Consider the following 24,594-nt stretch of genomic DNA (forward strand, 5'->3'; position numbering starts at 1 on the left):
CGAGCTAATCGTCTTAGTCGTATTAACTCATTGAAGCATCACCAAAAAACGGGCTCCAGGGATGCTATTTCTGTCCTCATTTTATAGGTGAAGACAAGGTCACATTTCATTTAAAGACACGCAGCTCAGTTATGAGCTAGAAATTGAACCTACAATTATCCAACTCTCTCTAGCCCACCAGTCTGCTGGCCTCTAGTCACCGTCTCCCTTATTTCTTATTGTTTCTGCCTCGCTCTGACCGGGATCAATGGTTTCCCACCGCCGTCAGCAGGCCCCGCCCCCTCGGCTTGAGGGCCCGCCCCCTGGAAGGAGCTGTGATCCGGGAGTCTGTGGAAGGGATGGGATTCACAGCAGGCCCCGCCCCCGTGCCGAGAACCTATTCCGATTCGTTCTGGTGTCCGAGCCCAAGAGAGAACAACGCATCTATTGGCTCGCGCCAGCACGAGGGTCCGCCCACCGGCGCTCGCGCGATTCCTTCTGGGAGTAGTAGTCTCAGACATTCCATTCCCAGGGTGGCGCCGTTGGGACTCCGCGTCCCAGCATTCCCTGCGCGAACCCCGGAGCACTTCCGCCCTGTTGTGAAGTGGGTGTCTCGGTGGGTGAGTCCGGGTGGCGGGGCGGGGGCAGTTGAGACTCAGCCTCTGGGCTGGAGGCTTAGGAGGTGGTGGTGCCACAGGGGGCCGGGGGAGATGAGAGGGAGGGAAGGAAGAAGCTTTAACGTTGGGGCCGGGGTTGAGGGGCGATCAGAGGATGAAGCGTTCGGAGATGGAAGAGTCAGAGAGAGGTCGGGCATGAGGAGGGAGACAGAGGGCCCTGGGAGTCAGGAGGGTCTCAGAAAGGTGTGCAGGTGAGGAGCCCAGTCTTAGAAGGCTCTGGGGACCACAGAGGGAAGGAGAGAGGGCTTGGGGCTGTAGCAAGAAGTGAAGCTGTGAGGGCCTGCGCTTGAAGCCCGACCTTAAAAATGGCAATTCAGCCTCTACCTGCCCACCTGGAACAAACATAATCTGATTTGATAATCCCTTTCACTTTCCCTAATGGTCGTGATCTCTGGATCCCGGTGGGCCGGACTGGCTATTGTGTTCTGCTCCCAGCCTGCGTGTCTTTCCTTATGATGGAAGTAAATGCCCCCATCATCCACTTTACCCAGGCGCCCTTGGATTCCTCTTGAATTTTTCCATTTAAAGGGATCTTCAAATCTTTCTTTCATTAATGTGTCTGGAATCTGTTCCTTCCTTGTCAGGATTTTTGCAGAAGCCTCCACCTTTTGACGCCAGTAGACTGGGCAGATACATTGTAGCTAGTGGGATCTATTTAACCCACAAATCTGGTTATGCCTTCTGCTTCAAAACCTTCCTTGGCTCCCACTGCCTGTAGAATTAAGTCCAAACACTGTAGCCTGACATTCGAAACCCTTCATGAGCTCCCTTTGCATCCTAATCTTCTTGTATCCAACACTCCTAGATTGTCAAGGTTTTCCCCATTTCCTGGGGAGGCTGTTTTTCTACCATTATATATACTGTGCTTTCTGCTTAGAACACCTCCCCCCTTCTCTGCCAAGGGAAACTCTCCTTCAAAAATCAACTCAAATGTCACATGTCTAATTCCCTTAAACAGAAGAAGTCACCCCCCCTCCCACTCCCAGCAACCTTTTTTAATTGTATTTGCCACATTTCATCATACTTATTGTGATTTTTTTCTTTCACTAAACAGTTCCAGAAAAGGAACAGTTTCTGAGTCACCTTTTGTCCAACCCAGAATAGTCAATACTTGATGTAAATCAGTAAGTTACTTGAAGAAGTGTGAATAGAGACCATCTAGGGTGGACTTTGCCATACCAGGCTTTAAGACGGCCACTTCCAGGGAATTTAGTCTTCTTTAGTCTTCTCCAGCCAGCAAGCCTGTCTTTGCTGGAAGCTAATTCAACACTTGTGAGAGTTTCAAATAGGGTGGCAAATACATAGAAGTGCTGCCACTTCCCCTTCCTGTACCTGGCAGTCATAGGTAATTGGTCATAACTGATATTCACATGGGATTCTTAGCACAGTTGACTGAAGTTGATGCTTAAATGAAACTCATTTTCTGTCCCTGTTTAAACCTTAAGTGTGAGGTCAGGCTGCTTTAAGGAGTGACTTGAACTATCAGCCAAATGAGCTTGACAGCCTTTGGGAACTCCCAGTTTCATTCCCCTTGTAGATCATAGACCAGTCTTGACCTTTCCCATGGGCCTGGAGCAGATGTCTGTTTCCCCCATCCCTATTGGCTGGGCTGGCTTCTCATGTTCATATCCACACTCACTGCCCCAGGAGCCAGGACATCCCTTGGCTTCTCTGTGTGTGTGAAGGGATGCTAGTTTTGACAGTTAACACCTATTCCTCACTACTTAGGGATGGCTGTACCCTTTCTAGGTCTTCTGAGTATTGGAAGAGACCGGTGACATCATTTGGCTAAAACATGGCAAAGCGTCAGACAGCCTGTGCCTGCTGAATGAAGCCTACCAGCATGCTCTATTTTATCCTCATGGTATTTGAAACAATTTAGAGTTGGTTGCCAACACTGAAAAATCTAGAATTCCAAGGTTCTCTTGGAAAATTTGGAAGACCTTGGAACACTGGGCCACTGTCCCCTTCCCCTGTAGGTAGTTGTGACCCCACTCCAGTCATTTACTCATTTCCATTCTTGGCCCCTAGACACACTGAAATTTGTGGCCACTGATTCTGGTCTCCCTGTCTCCTTGCTCTACTCATCATACTAACTGGGGGCCTGGGGCAACTGCTGAAGAGGGTCAGGCTGTAAGCTGCAGCCTCGATAGCTGCTGCAGAGGCTATAGTACATTTCAAGCCATGCAGCTGGTCAATGGTAGGAGTGGAACTAGAACCATGACTTGCTCATTCTACTCTGCAGACCTTCTCAGGAGTCTGGATGACTGGCAGACCTACAGTAGGCTATTGTGTGGTAAAGAAAAATGACTGGAGAAAATGAATCTGGGCTTAGCTCCCAACTCTACCACTCCCTAGCTATGCAGTCTTAAGTAAATCTTAATAGAAACTCAGTTCCTTATATGCAAATTGATGTAGTGGAATCATACCTTATAGGATAATTATATTCTAAAGTCAGCACAGAAGGTGAAAATCACCTTTGCCAAAAATCACAGCTTGAAAATGCTTTGGCAGGGAGCCATTTCAGAAACCAACATGCTGTCTTTCAATAAGCTACCTGCACAGCCATGTTTATTTTTAGTTGAATGTTAGATAAAAGAGTTGGCTGGTGTTTAGGGACCACGCTGAAGGAAAGGTATTCAGTGAACTCGGGCTATCTCAGGGACCTACAGAGTCATGGGTTTCATACCACATGCTCACTCTGGATAGAGACGTAGTGAACCGAACTGGCTGCATTGTCCGAATTATGTCCTTTCTTGCTCTTTCAAGTGTTTGTATGTAGTGTGACGTGTGTAGGTAACAGTTCCATGTAATGCAGCTCAAGGCTAATGATTCTGCTTGCCTGGAGGATTTAGTGGGATTATGAATGTGGGGCACTTAGCCCCAGGCCTGGCACCTTATGGACATGCAGTAAGTGGGTGCTCTTTGAGGCTGCTGTTGCTAGTGAGGCCCTAGTACTCCTGGTGGTCTCCACGCTGAGGAATGCCCTTGTCCACTTCCCCTGTCAGCTTTGCTGCTGGCTGACTGTGTTGACCTCCCTCTGTGGACAGGCTGCTATTCATGTCTGCTTAGAGAGTAGTAGAAAGAGCTCTTCTTTCAGATTTCTATTTGAAACTAACTTTTGCGACTTTCAAGTCTTCTCAGAAGAAAATAGCTATTATCTAAGACTTTGGGCTGAGGGGGCCTGTTATTGTTTATTTTGTTGTAGTGTTCTCTCTGTGCAGGAGCTCGGACTTCACGGCTTGCTTATTGAAGGTCTCGCTCACTGGATTGTAACTTTGATGACAGTAGAGTCTGTTACTGGCTACTGCCAGGGCTCTAGCTTCCAGTGCGATGCAGGGAGCACAGAGGGCTCTGCAGATGTCTGTGACTCAGTCCTCTTGTAAGAGAGGGACACAAATGTGTTTGGACTAGTGCATGATTAAGACTGGTTAAAAAGGAAATTTCACAAATGGTTAATTAGCTTAACATAAATTATGGGCCCTCTATAGCCCATTAGCTTTTATATATATTAGATTTATCATTTTAATGTCAGGCAACAAAATTTCCAGTGCCCCTGCTATTTGTCTGACACTGGATTGGGCACTGGAATCAGAAATCAGTAAGATCCAATACTGGCCCTCATAATATAATTGAATAGGGCTGGCAGATTTAAGAGCAGGTCATTGTAATCATATAGGATAACACTTATCAATATATTGGAGCTATGTGCTGACTGCTTTGGGAACACAGGATCTGGGGGAGGTGATTCTTGGTCATCTGATGAGAAGACAGTGGCTTGGAAGCTGAAGGATGAGCCGTAAGCTGCCAGGTGGCCATGAGTTGTGTTGTTGGCCTCCCCCTCACTATATGAAGGTGTTTGGGATGAGCTTGTATTTTCTCCCCCCCTTGCTTTATTTCCAGACAGTTCAATCAGATGACCTAAAATGCAAAATACCACCTTCTCAATTCAGCTGTGTCATTCCCACTTGGAAGCAGCTAATAGCTTCCTTTGAGTCGGCATTTTTTATGTCATCTAGATTCGCTGGGAATGACAAAGAGCTCATTTTTTCAGATAGCCCTGCGTGCGTGTCGTCAGGGTCTTCATTGTATAAAAGCAGCAGCCCCAGCCGTCCACTCCAGGAGCATTTACTGAGAGCCTCCTGTGTTTAGGGTACTGTGCCTACTGTGGGGGTGGGGGTGCGAGACTGGAGGAGGAATAAACACACACGCACACACACATGCCCGCTAATACAATGTAGAAAGTGGCAAGTGTCACTGGCATGGCGATGAATACGAGAAAAGAATTCCTCCTGGTACAAGCAAGAAGGTCATTTATTCTTTTTATCTAGTGTGCACAGAAAGGGATTAATTATAATCCTTGCTTCATGACACTTCACCATCATTAGTTGATCATTATTTCATTGTTTATTGAGTGCTTTCTCTGTGTGCTGAGCACTGTGTTAGGGCCCTTGGGAAGCTTAGTGGGTAAGATAATTACAGTGAAGTGAGATCAGGGCTATGCCATGGCAGCTTGTGACTGAGGACCGAATCTTGTTTCAGGGTACAGGGAGAACCTCTTGGAGGAAATAATTTAAGCTGAGACCTAGCTAGCTGAAGAAAGGGAGGCAACCACAGCATGTGGCGGGGTGCAGAGCAGGAGATGAAGGAGCTGTAAGCTGCACCCCCAGGACACCCTGACTAGTGGGAGCATGGCAAAGAGATGAGGTTGGAGACGTGGGCAGGTTTGTGTGTTATTCCGCAGGGAAGCTGTATGGTCAGAGTTGGGTCTAGCCTGGTTGTGTGGAGAGTGAATGAGGGATGCGGTGAGGGGAGTGGTGGCAGAGGTGTGAGCTGAGGAACAGGTCAAGTGGAAAAGCATGATGATCTCTGGATTGAGGTAGTGGCCTTGGGCATGTAATACTTAGGACACCACTTGGAGATGCACTGGATGTGGGGGGATGGTCTTAGAGAAAAATGACCAGGCTTCTGGTGTGGGCAACTTGATGGAAGGTGGTACCTTTGCTGCATGGAGAGATCCAGAAGGGGGACAGGATTGCAAGAAAAAAATGGTGAATTTGGTTTCTGATTCACTGAGTTGGAGATGTTGTAGACACTGCCAAGTGGAAATATCCTATGGGTGATCGGTTTTGGGAGTCTGGAGGTTTGGAGATAGTTCCTGGCTGGAGTTTGGGAGTCAATTTAGAGATGATGAAAATGCCGTATGGTGAGAATGACCAAGGGGCAGTACAGAGTGAGAGAGGGATTTTGCAAGGAGAGCATCCTCAGAGGAATGCTGAAACTTTAAGGCCCATGAAGGCCTTATGCAGGGGATGACATTCAGAACCCAAGTCAAAATAAGCTCTCACAATGGACACGTGTAGAAGGAAGGAAAGCTGCATTGGGACCAGATTATGGAGGCCTTGATGCTTAGCGTGTCCTGGAGGATTTAACAGAGTGCTGTCTTCCTCCAAAGTGTACTGGCTGCTGGTCCTGGTGCCAGATTGTGGTCTGACTTCCTGCTATCAGAAAGGGGCCTCTTAGCACCCCCATGCCATGAGGCATCTTGGTCCTCTTCACTCACTCTTTCCTTTTTCTTTTTGCCTTTAGAGACGTGGGGAGCATTTCTCCTAGGAGCCCCTGGAAAGACACTGTAGATGCAGGAAGACATTGGCTGAAGCAGCCTAGCTGAAGCGAGGTCTCCAGGATAGAGCATGGCTGTTGCCCTGGAATCCCAGATCCAGGCTTCTTCTCCATCTGAGCCTGAAGAACTCCTGATTGTGAAAATGGAGGAAGATTCATGGAGAACGGAAGCCAAGCTCCAGGAGAAGGACCGTGACCCTGGCCCTGAGGCCTCCCGCCAGCGCTTCAGGCAGTTCCAGTACAGGGATGCAGCTGGACCCCACGAGGCCTTCAGCCAGCTCTGGGTGCTCTGCTGTCGCTGGCTCAGGCCGGAAATCCACCTCAAAGAGCAGATCCTAGAGCTGCTGGTGCTGGAGCAGTTCCTGACCATCTTACCCAGGGAGGTCCGGACCTGGGTGCAGGCACATCACCCTGAGAGTGGCGAGGAGGCAGTGGGCCTGGTGGAGGACTGGCACCGAGAGGTCCAGGCTGCAGGACAACAGGTGAGGCAAATAGTCTGTTCTCTAAGGAGTGGGTTGGGCAAGGCAGGCGGCTGTGACTAGGTTTATAATTGCTAAATTAATATAATAACCATTATTATTAAGCAATTGACATTTATTGAATGCTCATATGTACCAAGCACCTTAAGTGCTTTCCATGTGTTAATTAATTTAGTCCTGTTAACAATTTCATGAGATACTGTTATTTTAATTTTACCAATGAGGAAATTGAGGCAGAGAAAAAAGGTAGATGATTGACTCAATATCACACAGCTACTAGATGGTAGAGCAAGAATTTGCATTTCAGCAGTCTGACCCTAAAACCAGAATTCATAACCCCTGCTCTTAAATTACAACCCAGTACCATATCCACAGCACAGCTAATCAGTATTAATCTTTTTACTTACATGATCTCTTAGGACGCTTACAGCAATAATGAAGGTAGGCAGAACTAGCATTATGGTTCCCTATTTATAGATTAAGGTTCAAAAAGTCAGGTGGTCACAAAACTCAGTGTGAACCAGAACCTGAGCCCAGGTTCTTAGGTTCCAGGTTCTACTACACAGCACAGTGTCTCATGGGAGTTAAAATACCTGAGTCGTGAGTCCCAAATGGGATTTTAGCTGAGATTTCCTGAGCACTCACTGTGTCAGACACTGTTCTAAACTTTTTATACTTATAGTTCATCTCATCAGTCCAGCAACCCTGTAAGTTAGCATTCTTTTTTTTTTTATAGTATTTTTTTTAATGATTTTTTTTTAAAGATTTATTTATTTATTTATTTATACAAGCACCGGGTACAGTCAGAAGCGCAGGAGGGTGAGAGAATTCACCAGAGCCAGAGCGGGGAGCAGAGCAGGCAGAAGGACCAAAGTACACTGCTGAGGGGAGCAGCGGGCGGCAGGAGAGGTCTGCGCGCCTAAGTTAGCATTCTTATCACTATTTTTCAAGAGCGAAAAAACCTTAGAGAGGTAAGTAACTGTGTAGCTAAGTGAGAGAGCTGAGATAGGAAAGTGAAGGTGTTGCATATTTAACAGTCACAGTTCCAGCAATTTGCCTATGACATGATTTGCAATTTTGGGATAACACAAACTTGGAATCCTGCTTCGACGCTGGTATATATAGAACAAGCCCTTTCACTGCTGTGGACTCAATCAGCCCCCCAGAACCTTCATCTGAACACGGCCCAATTTCTTCCACTTGTTACACATTGCCAGTGATTCTTATGCTCATATACGTAATCCCATTTTGTTGGGGGAAATTGTAGGTTTGAGAACATATCCCTTGTAAATGACAATTTTCTGTACCTGAATTGGTGATTGGGGACTTTGGCCATCTGTGCATAGGAACTGGAATTATGTGCGGAAGAGACCAGGTCCTTGGAAGTCGTGCAGGAATCTCAGAGCCTCCAGCCACACCCAGCACAGGGACAGTCCCAGATGCAGCGGGTGAAGAACCTGTGCCCTGACCTTCCTAAGCGTCTAGACACCAAGTTGGTGCCACAGCCCTTGAAAGAGAGCGGTGAGTGCCCAGACTCGGGGAACCGCAGGGGAGAGCGGTCAGGAGTAGGGTAAGGAAGGGCACACAGGGAGAAGGGAGGTGCAGAATTTAAGGCTACAGGACAGAACAGTGTCTGATGGCACACGGGAAGCAAGGCGGTAAGCATGGGTGGGCAGGCTGCATGAGCTGAGTCATGCAGCAGGTTCAGACTGGAGCTGGGGTGTGCGGTGATTCGAAGAGTTCAGAGTGGCACCTCACACACATGGCACGGTACGCAGGGCAACTAGAAGCTAGATGCTCTAGAAAGAACATAAAAGGGGAACTCTGCATTGACTACAGGGAGAGTCTCACTTTGATCTAAGCATGACTTTTGCAGAGCTGAAGCTGACAGAGGGATGACTTTGTACCCAGAACTTGGGATTCAGAGACTTTTCTTCTTTTTAGCTGTTCTCTCTCCTCAAGTCTCTACTCTCCCAAACATGGGGAGCACTGAAGATTGGGAGGTGACAGCTGAGTCCCAGGTAAGCTGCTGTTTGTGCTTCCTTTGCTGTCCCCACTATTCCTGTGCTCATGTCCCCACACTCATCGTCACTGTGGTCTGCTCTCAGCCGAAAGGCGAAAGGGGTGGGGTGTGAGCCTCTGGCTCTCTGGGGCCTCTCCCTGGTCATGTGTTCCTTATTATGCTGGCCTCGTCCCTGGTGTTCCGTGTTCTCATTCTCTTTCCTGGGCCTGGTAAGGTTTCCAGGCTGTTTTTAAGGATCAGAGACATCTGAGGTCCTTCTCTTGTACATCCTGCAGGAAGCCCTCGGCCATGGCACACGTGCAGAGAAGGTGTTCCGCCAAGGCCCTCAGGGAGACCACTGTGGAAATGGAGTATCCTTGGGTAAGGAAGTGATGCCCTCTGAAGATGTGTGAGGTTTCTGCTGCAGTCTGTTCCCAAAGAGCAGTCATCACTTCTTTAAGACTCATGGCTCTGCGAAGTCCGTGCAATTTCAGATGGGAAGAAGATAGGCTCTTCGTGCGTATACTGTGGTGGGAGGGCTGGGGGTGAGGAGTGGAGTCTGCCTGGGTAGAGGCTGACAGGATGACGTCCAAGAACCTGCCCTCTCTCTTTAGTCCCCTCACACGGTCCTGGGCTAACCTGTCTCAGAATCCAATCTTTGCAGCATCAAATAGGATCCATCTCTCAGGCAGACTCCAGCGCTCTAAGCCCATGAGACGGGTGGACTAAACCACCATGAGAAATAAACATCCAAGGCTCAGAACACCTGAGCCCAATGTCGTCAGCCCTGACGCCTTTCTCTGTAGGCGTGTCTACACGGGGTGTCGAATAAGAATGAAATATTTCCCCATGGAACCTGGTGTCAGCAGGCGGGGACTTAGGCACGTGAGTGGGATAAGGTAGGAGAGACAATGTTAGGTCTGACTCATGTCAGTGAGGTGAGGTGCTGGAAGCTTGTTGGCTTCTTACTTGACAGCATAACCCCTTTTTTACACATGCTACCTGGGGAACACAATGACCAAAGGAACAAACTTTGGGAAATGCTGAACTAGATTATCCTTAAGCGTCTTGACTAGATTATCCTTAAGCTTCTTTTAGCTGTAAACTCTTTTTCATCTAGTTTTCTTCAAATGTTTATTTTAATTCAAGACTTCCTATTTTGTTAGGGCTGGCAGTTGTTGGGACAACAGTTCTTTAAACACAGCTAGCTATACTTGAAAATAATGAAATTAATTTTTGCACATTATTGGAAGTTCAGAGGAGGGCATATTTGCATATTTCAGCCACAGTAAAAATTGACTCAGCGTCGTCAAAATAGACCTAAGTACTTTCTGCTCTGCTGTCCTCTGTATTAACTTTGTATTAAAGCTATTTGTATCATAATTAAAAGATAGATGCCAGTGGCAGTTGAGATCACAAATTTCCCAGCAAGAGAGATTGCACACATGTGCACGTACAAATGCATGTGCACACTAGATCACCTACCCATGTAGGGGCCAGTTACAGTCAGTCCTTTGTATGATCTATTTCAAAATAAAAAGAAAGCCAATGAACAAAGCAGACAGGTCACTTTACATTTCTAGTGAAGCAATCCTGTACCTCTAGTTATGGCTCCCTGACACTTGTGACCTTTTAAGGGATCGGTATGGGAATTTCTCAGCCTCTCACAGGGAAATAATGTGTTCTGAATAATAGTGTTCTGAACACTGCTTAACAGGCCATTTCTACTTAGTCATTTCTTTTCTTCTTTTATATAGGAATTGCAGTTTCAAAATCAAATATTTGCCAAGGAGAGCAAGGATCAGAATTTTGGGATCCGAGTCTTACACATTCTGGAAAAAGGAGCACTGCAGATTATAACCTAGATAATGAGCAAACAAAAGCAGCTCAGGCTTTGGCCTGGAGGGACTCAAGGGCCTGGGAAGAACAATACCAATGGGACGTGGAGGACATGAAGGTGTCAGGTGTGCACTGGGGCTACGAGGAGACCAAGACTTTCCTGGCAATCTTGAGTGAGTCTCCTTTCTCTGAAAAACTCCGGACTTGTCACCAGAACCGCCAAGTATACCGTGCTATCGCAGAACGACTGAGGGCCCGGGGCTTCCTGCGGACACTGGAGCAGTGTCGCTACAGGGTCAAAAACCTCCTAAGGAATTACCGGAAAGCCAAGAGCAGCCACCCACCAGGGACGTGCCCCTTCTACGAGGAGCTGGAGGCCCTGGTGAGGGCCCGGACAGCCATAAGAGCCACAGATGCACCAGGAGAGGTGGTGGCAGTCCCCAGGCTGGGGGACAGTGATGCAGAGATGGACGAACAGGAGGAAGGGGGCTGGGAACCTGAGGAAGCAGCAGAAGACTGTAATGGTGATGTGCTCACCGCTGATGAGTCTGTCCAGGGGCCCAGCATTCCAGGAGGCCCAACTCTGTTCCACAGTCGTATTGGTAAGAACTTGGGGGTTTAACAGGATCTAGATTCTATCCCTCCTTCCAGTCAGACCTCTGCTCCCCGAGTTCAGGGCAGCGACTGCAAGTCTGGACTGACACTGCTGGAGCAAGGTGCTAAGTTCCTTAGGGCATCGGTGACACCTATACTCTTCCCTGATGACCAGTTCTCCTTGTACAAATTTTCTTAGTTATGGAAGCAAGCCCCTTTAAAAGCACGACGGATCTTAAAGCATTATTTCCTAAAGCAATATGGTAATATGGAGTCAATCCTAGGTATTACAGGAGTAAACTTCTACATATAATGTCTGAGCACATTAACCCATGACTCCACAGATTGTTATTTTAGATAAAGATATTGCGTGAAATATTAAACAGATATAGCAGAAATCACGAAATGTTTGAATAATCAAGTCATTGTGAACACCTAGTTATTGTAAAAGTAGAAACACTAAAGCTCGAGAGAGAATGTGTCTCGGCTAAACATACACAGTGAGGCAGGAGCGGAGTCAGGGTCAGAGCCCCGGGCTCCCACCTCCAGTTCTACGTGGTTTGTTCTCTACAAGGTGGCCTGCCTGAATACATCATTTACCTGCAGAGGAACTGAGAATAGACCCTTTCCTTTTCATTGTTCCACAGAAGAGGAAAGGGCAACCTCAGAAGGGCTCTATTGCAAGATTATCTGAAGTCCGTGTGTATCTTTAATATTTAGGGATCCTCAGTTTCTGTATTTGTTAACAGGAAAATTCATAAATAGAAGATGTTTATTGAATCTTTTATTGAATTCCCAAGATATAGGAAATATCTCGGATTCGAGTTACAGGTCTTTCCTTCAACCGGCTAGCGGTTGTGTGCACAGAGAGCGGGGGTCACCGGGCATACTATGTTCTAAGTTCTCTCACTTCTGCCAAGTGTTAATGGAATCTCTTAGAAGTGGGGGGTAGGAAGGGTGATGGTGGGAAGTTCTGTATAGCCCCAAGAAGCAAGGGAATATTACTTGCTGGTGCTTCAGACATGCTGAAAGTTTCTGAGGTGCCTATGTTCTAGGCGTTTAGCAGGGAAGGTGACTGATCCCTGATGACCTAGGCGATGTATTAAGTCTCACAATTCTGAAATCTTCACTCCTGACAGCAGGTGTGCACTGGGGCTACGAGGAGACCAAGGCTTTTCTGACCATTCTCAGTGAGTCTCCATTCTCTGAAAAGCTGCGCACCTGCCACCAGAATAGCCAGGTATACCGTGCCATTGCAGAGCGTTTGTGTGCACAGGGCTTCCTACGGACACTGGAACAGTGTCGCTACAGATTCAAAAACCTCCTTCGAAGCTACCGGAAAGCCAAGAGCAGCCACCCACCAGGGACATGCCCCTTCTATGAGGAGCTGGACTCGTTGATGAGGGCTCGGACAGCCGTTAGAGCCATGGGACCCCTCAGGGAGTCAACGGGGCTCCCTAGATCTGGGCAGAGCAGCAAGACTGATGACCAGGAGGTCTGGGATGAGATGGCAGATGAAGATGCAATCAAACTGCCAACCCCATGTCCTAAAACTCCAGACACTGGTAAGTCCGCAGTAATTACATGTCTACAAAGTCCACAAGCCCATAGACTGAGGAAGCCAGGCTCATTATCTTGTCTCTGAATTAAAGAGGGAAAGGATTTGTGTTCACATTATATATTCTCTAACTTAATGTGATCCCCCAAATGAGACAGTCAGGTGCAGATTTTACTGGGGTTTATTTGGGCAGTTATAGAGTTTATTCAGTCTCACATGATAATGAATGTATTATAAGGAGAAAGTGGAGTAGCGGAGTGGACTAGCAGGCTGTTAGGCTTGGAGTTTATGACCACCGTGGTGGTGGTGTTGGTGGGGTTGCCCTGTCCCATGCTGTTCTCAGTTTTGTAGATCAGAAATGCATGTATGCGCCAACACTTGATTTGTTTCATGTTAGTCACATGTGTAGATGTGAGGTGTAAGATATGAGACACATTTTAGCCCAATTCACAAGACACAAGATACAGATATATAAATAGATGCTAACTGGTGAATAAACAAAAACTGCGTTTCCATTTATTCTTTCAGGTTTTGGAATGAGGCATGAGGATGAAGACCAGATTTCAGAGCAGGACATTTTTGAGGATTTGCCTGGAGCCTTGTCAAAATGTGCCACAGAGGATGTTTGCCACCCTCATGAATGGGAGGAAGATAGTGAAAATGAAAGTGAAGGACAGTGGGGAAATCCATCACAGGAGCAGTGGGAAGAGTATTCTTCTGAAGAGGACTTAGAAAAACTTATTGATCATCAAGGCCTGTACCTTGCAGAGAAACCCTACAAGTGTGACACCTGTGTGAAAACCTTCACTCGGAGTTCCCACTTTATTGCCCACCAGCGGATACACACAGGTGAGAAGCCCTACAAATGCATTGAATGTGGGAAAAGCTTTAGTGACCGCTCCAACCTCAATACTCATCAGAGAATCCACACTGGAGAAAAGCCCTACAAATGCCTCGAATGTGGGAAAAGCTTTAGTGACCACTCTAATCTTGTTACCCACCAGAGAATCCACACAGGGGAAAAGCCCTATAAATGTGGTGAATGTTGGAAAAGCTTCAATCAGAGCTCAAACCTTCTAAAACATCAGAGAATCCACTTGGCAGGAAATCCTGATCACTGTATTGAGCCCAGGGATAACTTGGGACAAAATTTACCCACTAGTACTCACTGGAGGAATTTGGCTGAGGAGACATCTAGACAACCTCAAAATGCCAGTAAGAACTTGAATTCTCCTAGACCACACAGCACCAACTCAGGGGAAAAGCTCTATCAGTGTTCTGAATGTGGAAGAACATTCTCTAAGAGCTCTGCCCTCATTAGTCACCAAAGAATCCACACAGGAGAGAAACCATATGAATGTGCTGAATGTGGGAAAAGCTTCAGTAAGAGCTCCACGCTGGCCAACCACCAGCGAACCCACACTGGGGAAAAGCCATATAAGTGTGTGGACTGTGGGAAATGCTTCAGTGAGCGCTCTAAACTCATCACTCATCAGAGAGTGCACACAGGAGAGAAGCCCTACAAATGCCTTGAGTGTGGAAAATTCTTTCGTGACCGTTCAAACCTCATTACTCACCAGAGGATTCATACAGGAGAGAAGCCTTATAAGTGCAGAGAATGTGGGAAATGTTTTAACCAGAGTTCCAGTCTTATAATTCATCAGAGAATCCACACTGGGGAGAAACCTTACAAGTGCATGGAGTGTGGAAAAGACTTCAATAACAGCTCCCACTTCAGTGCCCACCGGAGAACCCATGCAGGAGGGAAAGCATCATAGGAGACACTTACTCCCACAGCAAAAGAGAAACATATATATTTAAATCTCCCAAACAATGTCATCATAAAATATTTAGAAAGGAACTTTCCTAATTTTTAAGCTTAGTATATTCCCAGGGAAGTTATCTTGACATAATCCAGGTAATTTGGAAGTGAATTATAAATGCTAAGGATCCAGATTTAAAGGCACTTCACAGTGTGATTGTTTTTCTCCTATAAAGAACTCAAACACTATCCTCAGGCTGGCCTTACATATGGTGTCATGTAAGAGCTGTGTCAGTGTTGGTGCCAAACTGGTAATTTAGGGGGTTAGAGATAAATTGGTGTCCCCAAGCAGTGATCCCAACCCTTGCTGTGCCTTTACACTGTCCACATGTACTCATACCCATCAACATACGTCAGAGATACTTGTATATGGCAGTTTTCAGTTGGAATGTATCGTCACAAGGAAACTTCGAGACTGCTGAGAGTAGGGCATAATTGAGAATCTGGCCTATACTCAGCAAAGGGTAGAAACAACAGTGATGTCATTACTAAATCATTACTAATAACAAAATAACCAGTGTTTATTGAACATTTGCTCGTTAGCAGGCTCTGTGCTGAGTACTTTGTATACATCATCTCATTTAATCCTCACAACAGCTCTAGGAAGTAGATCATATTCTCCCCATTTCCCAGAGAAGAAAACTAAGTTATGCAAAGTTACGTAACTTGCTTGCTCTGAAAATGGCAGAGTTGCTTGTCTACCAGATGTGTTTGTCTCCAGAATCTGAGGCTACACTTAGGCTCCCACTTACATTAGGGCAGGCAACTCAGGTGCTGGGATCTCAAAGCACTTTGTAGATCACTTTTGCTGTTAAAATTCCTTTGTGAATTCTTTTTAAACAAATATGGAAATTGGGAATCCCTGAAGATTAAAGCTCTTGGGATGTTCACAATTGGAATGTGCTTTGAGCAAGACTAAGCCATTATCAAAGTATTTGATGAGGATTTTCATCTTCACATTAATGTGGGTGAGAGATGTAGGTCAGTAGAGACTGGGAAAAATATGTAGCTAAAATGATGTTTTCTTTCAATGAGATACTGCTCTGGCTGAGGAACTGGAGTTTAAGGATTTCCCTTTTCTCAGGAGTCAGTCCTGCTTCCGGTTAGATTGGGCTGAATCATAGGTTAAACTTTGAAGACCTGGACTTCCTTGCCAGTGTTTACTCATCCATGTGGTTTGGCCTCTTTGGCCCTTCCCCTCTTGACATGGCAGCTGCTTTATTCCTGATCCTCACACCAACGCTCAGGAGTGCTGTGTGTGATACCTTGGCATGGCCTGGACTCATCCGCATTCCAGATTTATGGCACAGTTTTATCCTGGACCATCTGGTCTCAGTATATTCTAAATGTTGCCATTAAGACCCACCTCCCACCTAGAGGGGCTAAATCAGAAAGGCTCACAACACTGGATGGTTTTCTAATTTGCAGCATTTTTGGCCTCCAGAGTTTCTTTTTGGAAGGTTTAAAAATGCTTATCAAGAACTCTGATTTCCACTGGATTTTCAATGAAAATCCACCCATGACATTGGGATGCCATTCATATTCTGGTTACTGCATGGACTTGGGAAGTACCTATCAGATGATAGGTGCATGCGAACCTTTTAGAGTGGCGCTCTGTATTCACAGTAGAAAGATTTGCACTGCCGACAAATGAGATCTCTCAACCCCCTCTGTTTCCCAAGAACCAGCTCACCTGGGATCACTGCTTTTTACTACTTCCCAGTTTACCTCTCCCCGCTCACATTTTTGCTGAGGGGCAGGGTTTTGCATGAGTATTGGAATGGAACTAGCAGCTATCAGTAACTGCAATAATAAGATGATCTTTAGAGGACCACGTAAGTCAAAAGGAAGGATCCCCCAAAAAGGGGAAGGGAGTTCCAGGGGAAGAAACGGTGGTGTGAAATAGCTTGGATTCTGAGTGGGGGTGGGAGCCATTAACTTCTTAGCTCTAGTGTGGTGTAAAATGGGAGGTGGGGCATGATGGGAGCTGAGTTGGATGGACACTGGGGCAGGGTCTGGAGGACCCAAGTCTGAGTGGAGCTTGGACACCAGGCTGAGGCTGACGTGTCACACATGAAATCTAGTAACTGGTTGGAAGCTGGATATGCTGTCATTATGATGACCTCTCAGGACGCTATTGCAATATTCCAGTTACCAGGTGATCCGAAGTAGAACAGTGGTTACATCAAAGAGGGGATGGATTGGAGAGGTTTTGGAAGCAGAATTGAGGACAATTCTAGAGGAAACCGAGATAGCCTTGGGCAAACTGGTAGAACTTGTCATCGTCCAGAACCAGGAACACAAGGAGGAGATGCAGATGGGGCAGGAGGGCAGGTTATCATTTTAGTTGGGACATTTAGAACTTGTGTCTAAGGGACATCCAAGTGGCCATATACAGCAGGCAGGTCTGGGCCTGCAGTGGGGGGAGAGGTTAGGACTGGAGAGCTATCTGTGTAGCACAGTAGTTAAACTCATGAGAAAGCGAGTGTGTTTAGTCAGAAATATTGGGCCTAGGACTGAACTGGAGACACAAAATGTAGAAGATGCCCCGCCAGGGAGATCTAGACCACTCCCTGCACCCACCTCCTCATCTGGCATCTTTTGGACACTGTATCGTTGCTGACACCTGAGTTCTCAATGGCGTCCCAGGTGTTCTGGAACTTTCATTGTGGAAACCAAGCTGAGCTCCGTGTAGAGTGCGGCGGTAGTCTCTTCGCCACTGAGTGTCCCCCATTCCTGGACTCTTGGATGCGTCTCATGTTTTCAGTGAATGGTTTTGATGTTTCTTACCGATCCTTCCTTCCTCAGAACTAGGTTCAGCCATGAAAGCAAGAGTAGTGTGAGCCAGAAGAGAGAACTGCCCTCCCTGTGTTTCTGCCTCTTCCTTGGGAAGTTCTTTCAGGGGGCTTCCATGTTAGGGTCTGACCCATCACTTTGCCAGGGCACCCCGATATCCTCCAGCAGGTCCTTGTTGCTCAAATAAACTGACTCAAAGTGGTGGCAGACTCCCTGGACGTGTTAACGTGAGTCTGCTCTTGGGAAGTAGACTGCAGTATGGGTGGACAGTTTCTCAGCCTGGTCCTGGAAACTGAGGCAGGGACTGCTAGCCTGGGTCTGTGTCTCCTTGCTTGCTCCCTCCTTCCCCAGAAGGACTCATTCCACAGACCCCTCAGGAGGCAGATGACCCAAAGGTAGGCGCAGGGAAAGGTGGAGCACAGGCTGCTTCGGAAACCCAGATTTCTTGTAGGGCTGGGCGCCTCAGCAGATGAGCTCATGGTCAGGCTTCCCCCAGCCTGATTGTCACCCAGAGCCTCCTACCTGGGAGGGTAAGGCAACTGGGGGTCTCCCATGATGACAAATGCAGCAGCCAAGACCCCTGTGTCATCCTCAGTTCTCCCTGCTGCATCCCGATCTGGGACCCCCCGTGGGAGAGTTCTCTGCCTTCAGGCTGCAGAATTATATTTAGTCTGGAGGGAAGAGTAACTCGGGGGGCTGGGGTGCAGGAGTTTTGAAGTGATGCAGTGGTGTCCAGAGTGGGTGTCAGTCACATTACCCAGGCTGCCCTGGGATTTTGCATTCAGACTCCTGTGCGAGGCATCCTTTCGATCCCCTCTCTCTATTCCACTTTCATTTTACCACTGTCTAGATGCTGCTGATCTCTGGATGGGTGTCCTACCCCTACCCTGGATCTCAGGAGCCCAGTGGCTTCCGGACAGCCCTCCTAGACTCCTCCGTTCCCCACGTCCACCTCTGCTGTCCTGGACCTTGTTACCCATCCATTCAGCACGTGCATTTACACACACCCTTAGGGGTTCATCCCCATTGAGGCCTATGGATTGAGACTTGTCATAGACTCACTCCCCCGACACATTTTTCCCTTCTGAGGGCATTTTCCAATTGGGCTGTGGTTACCCAGCGGCCTGGGAAGTCTTTTTGAATGGAGTCAGTGTCTACAGTTGGAATTAATCCTGTGAAACACTCTCTGCCTCAATCCCCTCCCTGTGGTGCCCCCTCAGCAACCCTTCTCTTAGCAGTAAACACCAGTTTCGGGTCCCTGCACAGTCTGCTTCGAGAGATTGGTGCCACCTTAGAGTGGGAGGTCAGGGAAGGTGGAGAGCTGGGACTTAAATTGGATCTCGGAGTCTGGAATGGCAGACTTAGTCTTTCTCATGGCTGCTGGCTGCTGATCTCTCACACTCCCATTTCCTCCCTGCCTGCCTCCCCCGCTCTGATTTTAGGCAACTCTGGAATTAGCTCCAAATGCACATTTTAGGTTTCCAGAGGCATATTCCTTCCTGACCTCACAATTACTTCCCCCATCCCATGCTGCAGCTGAATGGGTGCTTTTTGCCCATGTCCCCCTGGTGCCTATTGCTCCTTTCCTGCCAGGAACCCCAGAAGGAGCCTGTGCTCCAGTAATCCCGTCTGTGCTGCTTGGAGGAAGTGGCAGACATAGAAGCTGCCACCGTTCTCAGGGTGTGGCCAGTCCTCCCACCTCCCGTGCAGCTGAGACCTCCCACCTCCCACTGCTGAGAACTGCTTTGTTCTAAGAGCCACTTGTCAGGTCAGGAGTGTCAGGACAATCCAGGAAGTTAATGACAGTGTTGCCAAAACTCACTGTACAAGTAGAGTTGGGATCCACACAGACATTGCTTTTTTTTAATTAGGGACACAGTGATTCTCTTTGTGTTTAAAGATGATTTGATGCTGTCTGCTGTTACATAACGCTTATTTTTAAAGTCGCATTTATTTTTCACATTTTCATGTCAGGAAAATGTCCCAGGATTGTGGCCCCTAGAGCACGAGGGCCGCGGGAAGGGTCTTCAATGCTGGTTCTGGGTCAGCATTATGCGTTCACCTTGCGCTTGTTATTTTCTTTCCATGGAGATCAGGTGGCTTCACCTGACTCCCAGCTACAGGTGCAGGAGTTTGCATTTGCTTTCTGCCACACACTGTTGTGTGCACTTGACCAGATTTCAGCCACCCCGGCCTCCTTTCACTTCCTACAGTGGGCGAGCCCTTCCCACCGTTGAACATCCAATTCCAACTTGGATTCTCATCTTTGATTCATCACCTGGCTAACACCCACTCCTCTTTCAGGTCTCAGTTGATAAATCACAAAAAAGCAGTCCCTAACTCTCCTCCCATTTTGCCTCATATCACTCACCTAGTCTGTTATTACACATTTGATTTTTAATGTCTGAGTGGACACTGCTTGTGGCCGCCCCCTCCCCTAGCGTATGCAGCTTCTGTTCAGGTGACTGGTTCCTCTTATCAAGTCCATGCGACTCAGGGCTTCCCTGCTTTGTCCAAAGTGACCCCCTTCTTCCCGGTCCCTTCTCCATCGAGGAACAGCGAATCGGTGATGCCATTTCCAGAATGACAGGGATTGGATGCTCAGAGACAGATGACCCAGTTTAAGCCAATGAGATGAAGTAGCAGGTGGGGGGACAGGACTAGAATAATTTAGCGTTTGAATTTCACCAATTTGAGAGCAGCCTGGAGCCAGAGACACACATAGAATACAGGCGAGGGAGCCCAGAGAAATGGAGCTGGAGATATTGATGTTGACACTTACTCAGCTGTCAGACTTTATGAAGTGAGCAGATCTATTTTCTTGTTAAGTTAGTTTGAGCTGGGTTTTCTTTTCCTTGCAGCTGAAAGCAATACACCTAACAACTTCCAGTCCCTAGTCCCCTCTTTCTTCGATCCATCACTTCATATCCCTTCCTACCTAGCTTAAGTGCCATAATTCAGAACTTCAACCATTCTTGCTAACATCCTTGCATTTCCCACTGCTGTCTTCTATTACATCTGCCTGGCATAATCTCAATCATTTAAGATCCAATAATGCAGCCTATTACCTGCAGTCATGCTATTGACTTTTACTGGAAGGAAAAAAAATGATCATAAAGATTGATGCCATAATAAATTCGTGGTCAATTAGGTCCTAAACAAGGTCCAACAATCACTCTACTAGGTTGTTCATGGTGGCAATGTGATGGCAAAACATTTTGTAACCGAAATGTCCAATAAAGGGGAATGTGATAAAAATTATAGTAGCAGCAGGCAACAGAAAATGAAGTAGCCATTTAAAATGTGAAAAAAAATATACAGCCCCCATGTGAAAATGCTCACAATAAACTGTTAGCTCACAAGAGTAATATCACAAAAGCATGTGTGAGTACAAAAATACTCCAAAAGGATCTATGATGATGAAATGTAATGTGGTAATCTCAGAGTGCTGGAATTACAGACTTGTGATTTTCAAATATAATGTTCAATATTAATTTAAGATAAAATTTAAAATTATTTACAGTTCTATGAAATAGAAGCAAGGACCAGAGATGATCTAGAATCCTCATCAACTTTCTAAAGTCGACACCAGCCCTTTTTTTGTTCTTAAAATATATCCTACCAGAGATGTACAAACAGGATTCTGTGTCACAAGTAATTTGAAATAATTATTTGCCAACTTTATAGATCATTAGGATTATTTATTTCATTTGTTTTTCAATTTGGGGAATTTATTTTTTCATGATTGTCAGTTTGGAAAAACTGCCTTTTTTCCTGTTCTCTCGACTAATTTGTATAACATGGAGGTAATGTAGTCTTTGAAGGTTTGGTGAAATTCTTCTTTAAAAGAGTGTAGTCCTGATTCTTTCCTTCCAACTTTTTATTTTGAAAATTGCTCAATAGTGAATTCAGGGAATTGATAATGATACTATCTACTACTCAGTCCATAGTCTCTTTGTGCTTCCTTGTTTTTTGTCACAACAGGTGTCCCAGGTTCAGCTTGTATTTAGCTTGCCTCCCCATGTGGAATCAGTCACTTCCCCAGGGAGTCTGCTTCCTTTTAATGGGGAGTGGTATTTAGAAATCAGAAACTGGACATTCAGTGTGCTCACTGCTACTTTGCTGTTATTGCTTTTGACCATTTTATTGGGCAGACTTAGGAAATATATATGTGGATTTTAAATTTCATGAGTTCATGTTAACATTTCCAATTCAAATTTAGTATTACATGATTTTTATTAACCTATTTTATTTTATATTTATATTTCTCTTACAGGTACATCTTGGTGCTAATTAACATTAATGTATTATTTGCTTATCATATTTTATTTGCTTTATCACTGTTTTAAAATTATGAGACCAATATTACTACTAATAAATAATGTTCACGATTTCAGTCCTTCTTTGCAGTCCTTCTTATCATTAGAACAGATACCAGTAAGAGTTCTGTGTTCAAAGTGACTTAAAGCACCAAAAAGAATGAAATACTTTGGAGTAAACTTAATGAGGAAGGTGAAGTACCTATACATTGAACTTTAATGCTCTGTTAAAGGAAATAAGACACAAAGCTATCCCATGCTCATGGATTAGAAAACACTGTTAAAATGGCTATATTACCTAAAGCAATTTATAGATTCAACGAAATACATATCAAAAGCCCAATGACATTTTTCAAGGAAATAAAACAATTATGAAACTGTTATACAACCACAAATGGCCCAAATAGCCAAAGCAATCCTAAGAGAAAAGAAAAGGAGGTATCATACTTCCTGACTTCAAACTATATTGAATCAATATAGTTTCAAAACAGCAATCAAAACAGTCTGGTATTGGAACAAAAACAGAAACACAAACCATTGGAATAGACTAGAAAACCCAGAAGTAAATTCACACAAATATGGGCAATTAATCTTTGACAGAGTTGCTGCAACCATACAATGAAGAAAAGCCTCTTTAACAAATGATTTTGGGAAAGATGGACAGTCACATGCAGAAAAATGAAACTAGATCCATGCGTAACTCCATATACAAAAATTAATTCAAAATGGATTAAAGACTTGGATATAAATACTGCACCATAAAATATATAAAAGAAAATATAGGGGGCACATGATAGGACAGCAACCACAAAGTTATATTTGAGCATGCGGCCCCAACAGCAAGGGAAAAGCAAAAACAGACCAGTGAGACAACATCAAACTTAAAAGCTTTTCTACTTCAAAAGAAACGATCACGAAAACAAAAAGGCAACCTTAGACTGGGAGAAGATATCTGCATATCACACGTCTGACACAGGGCTAATTCCAAAATATATAAAGTGCTTATACAATCCAACAACAATAAAATAGGCGACACAACTTAAAAAATGTGCAAAAGACCTGAATAGATACTTTCTAAAGAAGATACTCAGGTGGTGTACAGACACATGAAAAATCGTTCAATATCACTTGGGAAATGCAGATCAAAACCAGAATATCACCTCACTTCTGTGAAAATGACCCATATTAAAAAAAAAAAATGAAAACATGTTGGCAAGGATGTGGACAAAGAAAATTCTCATCCACTTTTGGTGGGAATGCAATTTGGTGCAGCCTCTATGGAAAATGGTAAAAAGATACCTTAAAAAAAAAAAAAAAAAAAGGAAATCCCAAACCTCTCCCAAAGACTATGAAAACCTAATATGAAAAGACTTACGCGCTCCTGTGTTCATGGCAGCACCATCCACAATTGCCAAGTCATGGAACCCCCATAAGTGTCCAAGGAGAGACAGCTAAATAAAGAAATTGTAGAATATATACGCAATGAACTACCATTCAGCTATTTAAAAGGATGAAATAGTGCCCTTTGGGACAATTGGATGAAGCTTGAGGTGATTATGCTAAGTGAAATAAGTCATAAGATGACAGATATTGAATTGTTCCATTTATCTGTGGAATTTAAATAACCAAAAACCTTCCCAGAGTGTTGGGGTATCATTTATTAAGGTTAAAATATAAGGCCCCATACCCTCCTCAGCAGGAAGGTTTGGGAGACTTGAATATAGGGAATTGATAAGGTTGCTGTGGGAACCAGACCATAATACTGATATATTTATGTATACTTGACCCTGAATGCGGAAGCCAGGCCAGGACACAGTCTGTGTCAAAGGCTAACGAGACCAGGCATCCCAGCACTAACCAACCCCAACTGACTCCACAGTCACGAAAAGCCCTGAAATAGCTTATAAAAGGTGCCCCAAACCCTTCTCTTGCCTGCTGTTTGTCTCAGCAGTGTATTTCAACAAATCCCCCTTTTAGTTCTCCACTCTGTCTCTGGAATTCTTTCACCCCTGCGCCTCCGGCCTCACCCTGATCTCCCCACAGGCTCACTCTAAAGGCCTTCTTTGGACTTTGTGGAGTTGGGCCTGGGTTGCTCTAGGTTTTCTCTGGGCTTTTTCGGGAGAGGGGAGGGATCTTTCGTGGCCAGGTCACCCCAACTGCCACCCAGCAATTTCCTGGGTCAGGGTCTACAAAGCTCCCACTGGCCTGGGTTGGGTTGGGCCCAGGCCCACTTTCCTGTCAGCAAAATTCCTCGAAGGAAATTGTCAGTTTGGAAAACTGTCCTCGGTTTCCCTCAGTAAGTCGACCCCCAGCCCAGATGCGCTCCCCCTGCTCCCGCTGGCTTCCTCCTAGTTTTTCCCCTCAGGGGCCACCAACCTTAGTTCTTCAGCTCCCTGGGGATGTCCTGGGTCCTTACAGCTGCTTTGAAGCCTCTGGGCTGTGCGAGGAGCACTTATTAGTTTTAATTATTGTTGTTGTTTTCAAGGGAGCCTCTCTGTTCAGCCATGTTGTGGGTGGAGTCTCACCCATCAAAACTAACTGGCCCCGCACAGCAAAAACAATTAGACTTTGGTGTGAAAAATACACTGGCTATCAGAGGGGAAGGAGGAGGGGGGTGTCACCAAGAGGGAGGCAGGGGTAGAGGACGGTAGGGGAGGGGGCATTGGCAAGGGAGGGTGAGTAAAACTTGTGCACAGGTGGAGGGGTGAAAATGTAACCCCAAAGTTACATAGACATGGAAATGAATGACAATATAAAAATCCCCAAAACAAAAGTGACTTAAAATAGCTAATTTCCTACTGTGGTTATATTATCAAAGATAAACTTTTAGGTCATTTGTTTGCTGGTTAAATTTTAGGATTTTAAAGAAACGTTTAAACTATTTGCATGTGTAAATTTACTCGCTAT

At 45.7% G+C, this 24,594-nt stretch overlaps 1 protein-coding gene across 5 annotated transcripts; it reads left to right on the top strand.

The window, feature by feature from the left end:
* Positions 1-544: 544 nt before the first annotated feature.
* ZSCAN20 (zinc finger and SCAN domain containing 20) lies at positions 545-18,121 on the top strand. 5 transcript variants are annotated; one of them, XM_037499106.2, is made up of 9 exons: positions 587-599; positions 2,406-2,520; positions 6,246-6,760; positions 8,104-8,278; positions 8,702-8,778; positions 9,056-9,140; positions 10,517-11,200; positions 12,332-12,757; positions 13,279-18,121. In XM_037499106.2, the coding sequence occupies exons 3-9, from the start codon at positions 6,350-6,352 to the stop codon at positions 14,526-14,528; spliced, it is 3,108 nt and encodes a 1,035-aa protein (XP_037355003.1). In that variant the 5' UTR covers positions 587-599; positions 2,406-2,520; positions 6,246-6,349; the 3' UTR covers positions 14,529-18,121. The 5 variants fall into 5 exon arrangements, with proteins under 5 accessions (XP_037355001.1, XP_037355005.1, XP_037355002.1 ...); XM_037499104.2 differs by lacking the exon at positions 2,406-2,520 and having other exon boundaries at positions 545-599; XM_037499108.2 differs by lacking the exon at positions 2,406-2,520 and having other exon boundaries at positions 545-599; positions 12,335-12,757.
* Positions 18,122-24,594: the final 6,473 nt, after the last annotated feature.

This window comes from Talpa occidentalis, unplaced genomic scaffold, assembly GCF_014898055.3.
Source record: "Talpa occidentalis isolate TD23 unplaced genomic scaffold, MPIMG_talOcc4v2.1 talOcc4.9, whole genome shotgun sequence".
In the NCBI taxonomy this organism is placed as follows: Eukaryota; Metazoa; Chordata; class Mammalia; order Eulipotyphla; family Talpidae; genus Talpa; species Talpa occidentalis.

What these genes read in the sequence shown, in the direction of transcription:
- ZSCAN20 (XM_037499104.2), top strand. Translation starts at nt 6,350, where the DNA reads ATGGCTGTTGCCCTGGAATCCCAGATCCAGGCTTCTTCTCCATCTGAG. An exon ending in AGGTGACAGCTGAGTCCCAG is followed by an intron (nt 8,779 to 9,055) that starts GTAAGCTGCTGT and finishes TACATCCTGCAG; the next exon opens with GAAGCCCTCGGCCATGGCAC. An exon ending in TGGAAATGGAGTATCCTTGG is followed by an intron (nt 9,141 to 10,516) that starts GTAAGGAAGTGA and finishes TCTTTTATATAG; the next exon opens with GAATTGCAGTTTCAAAATCA.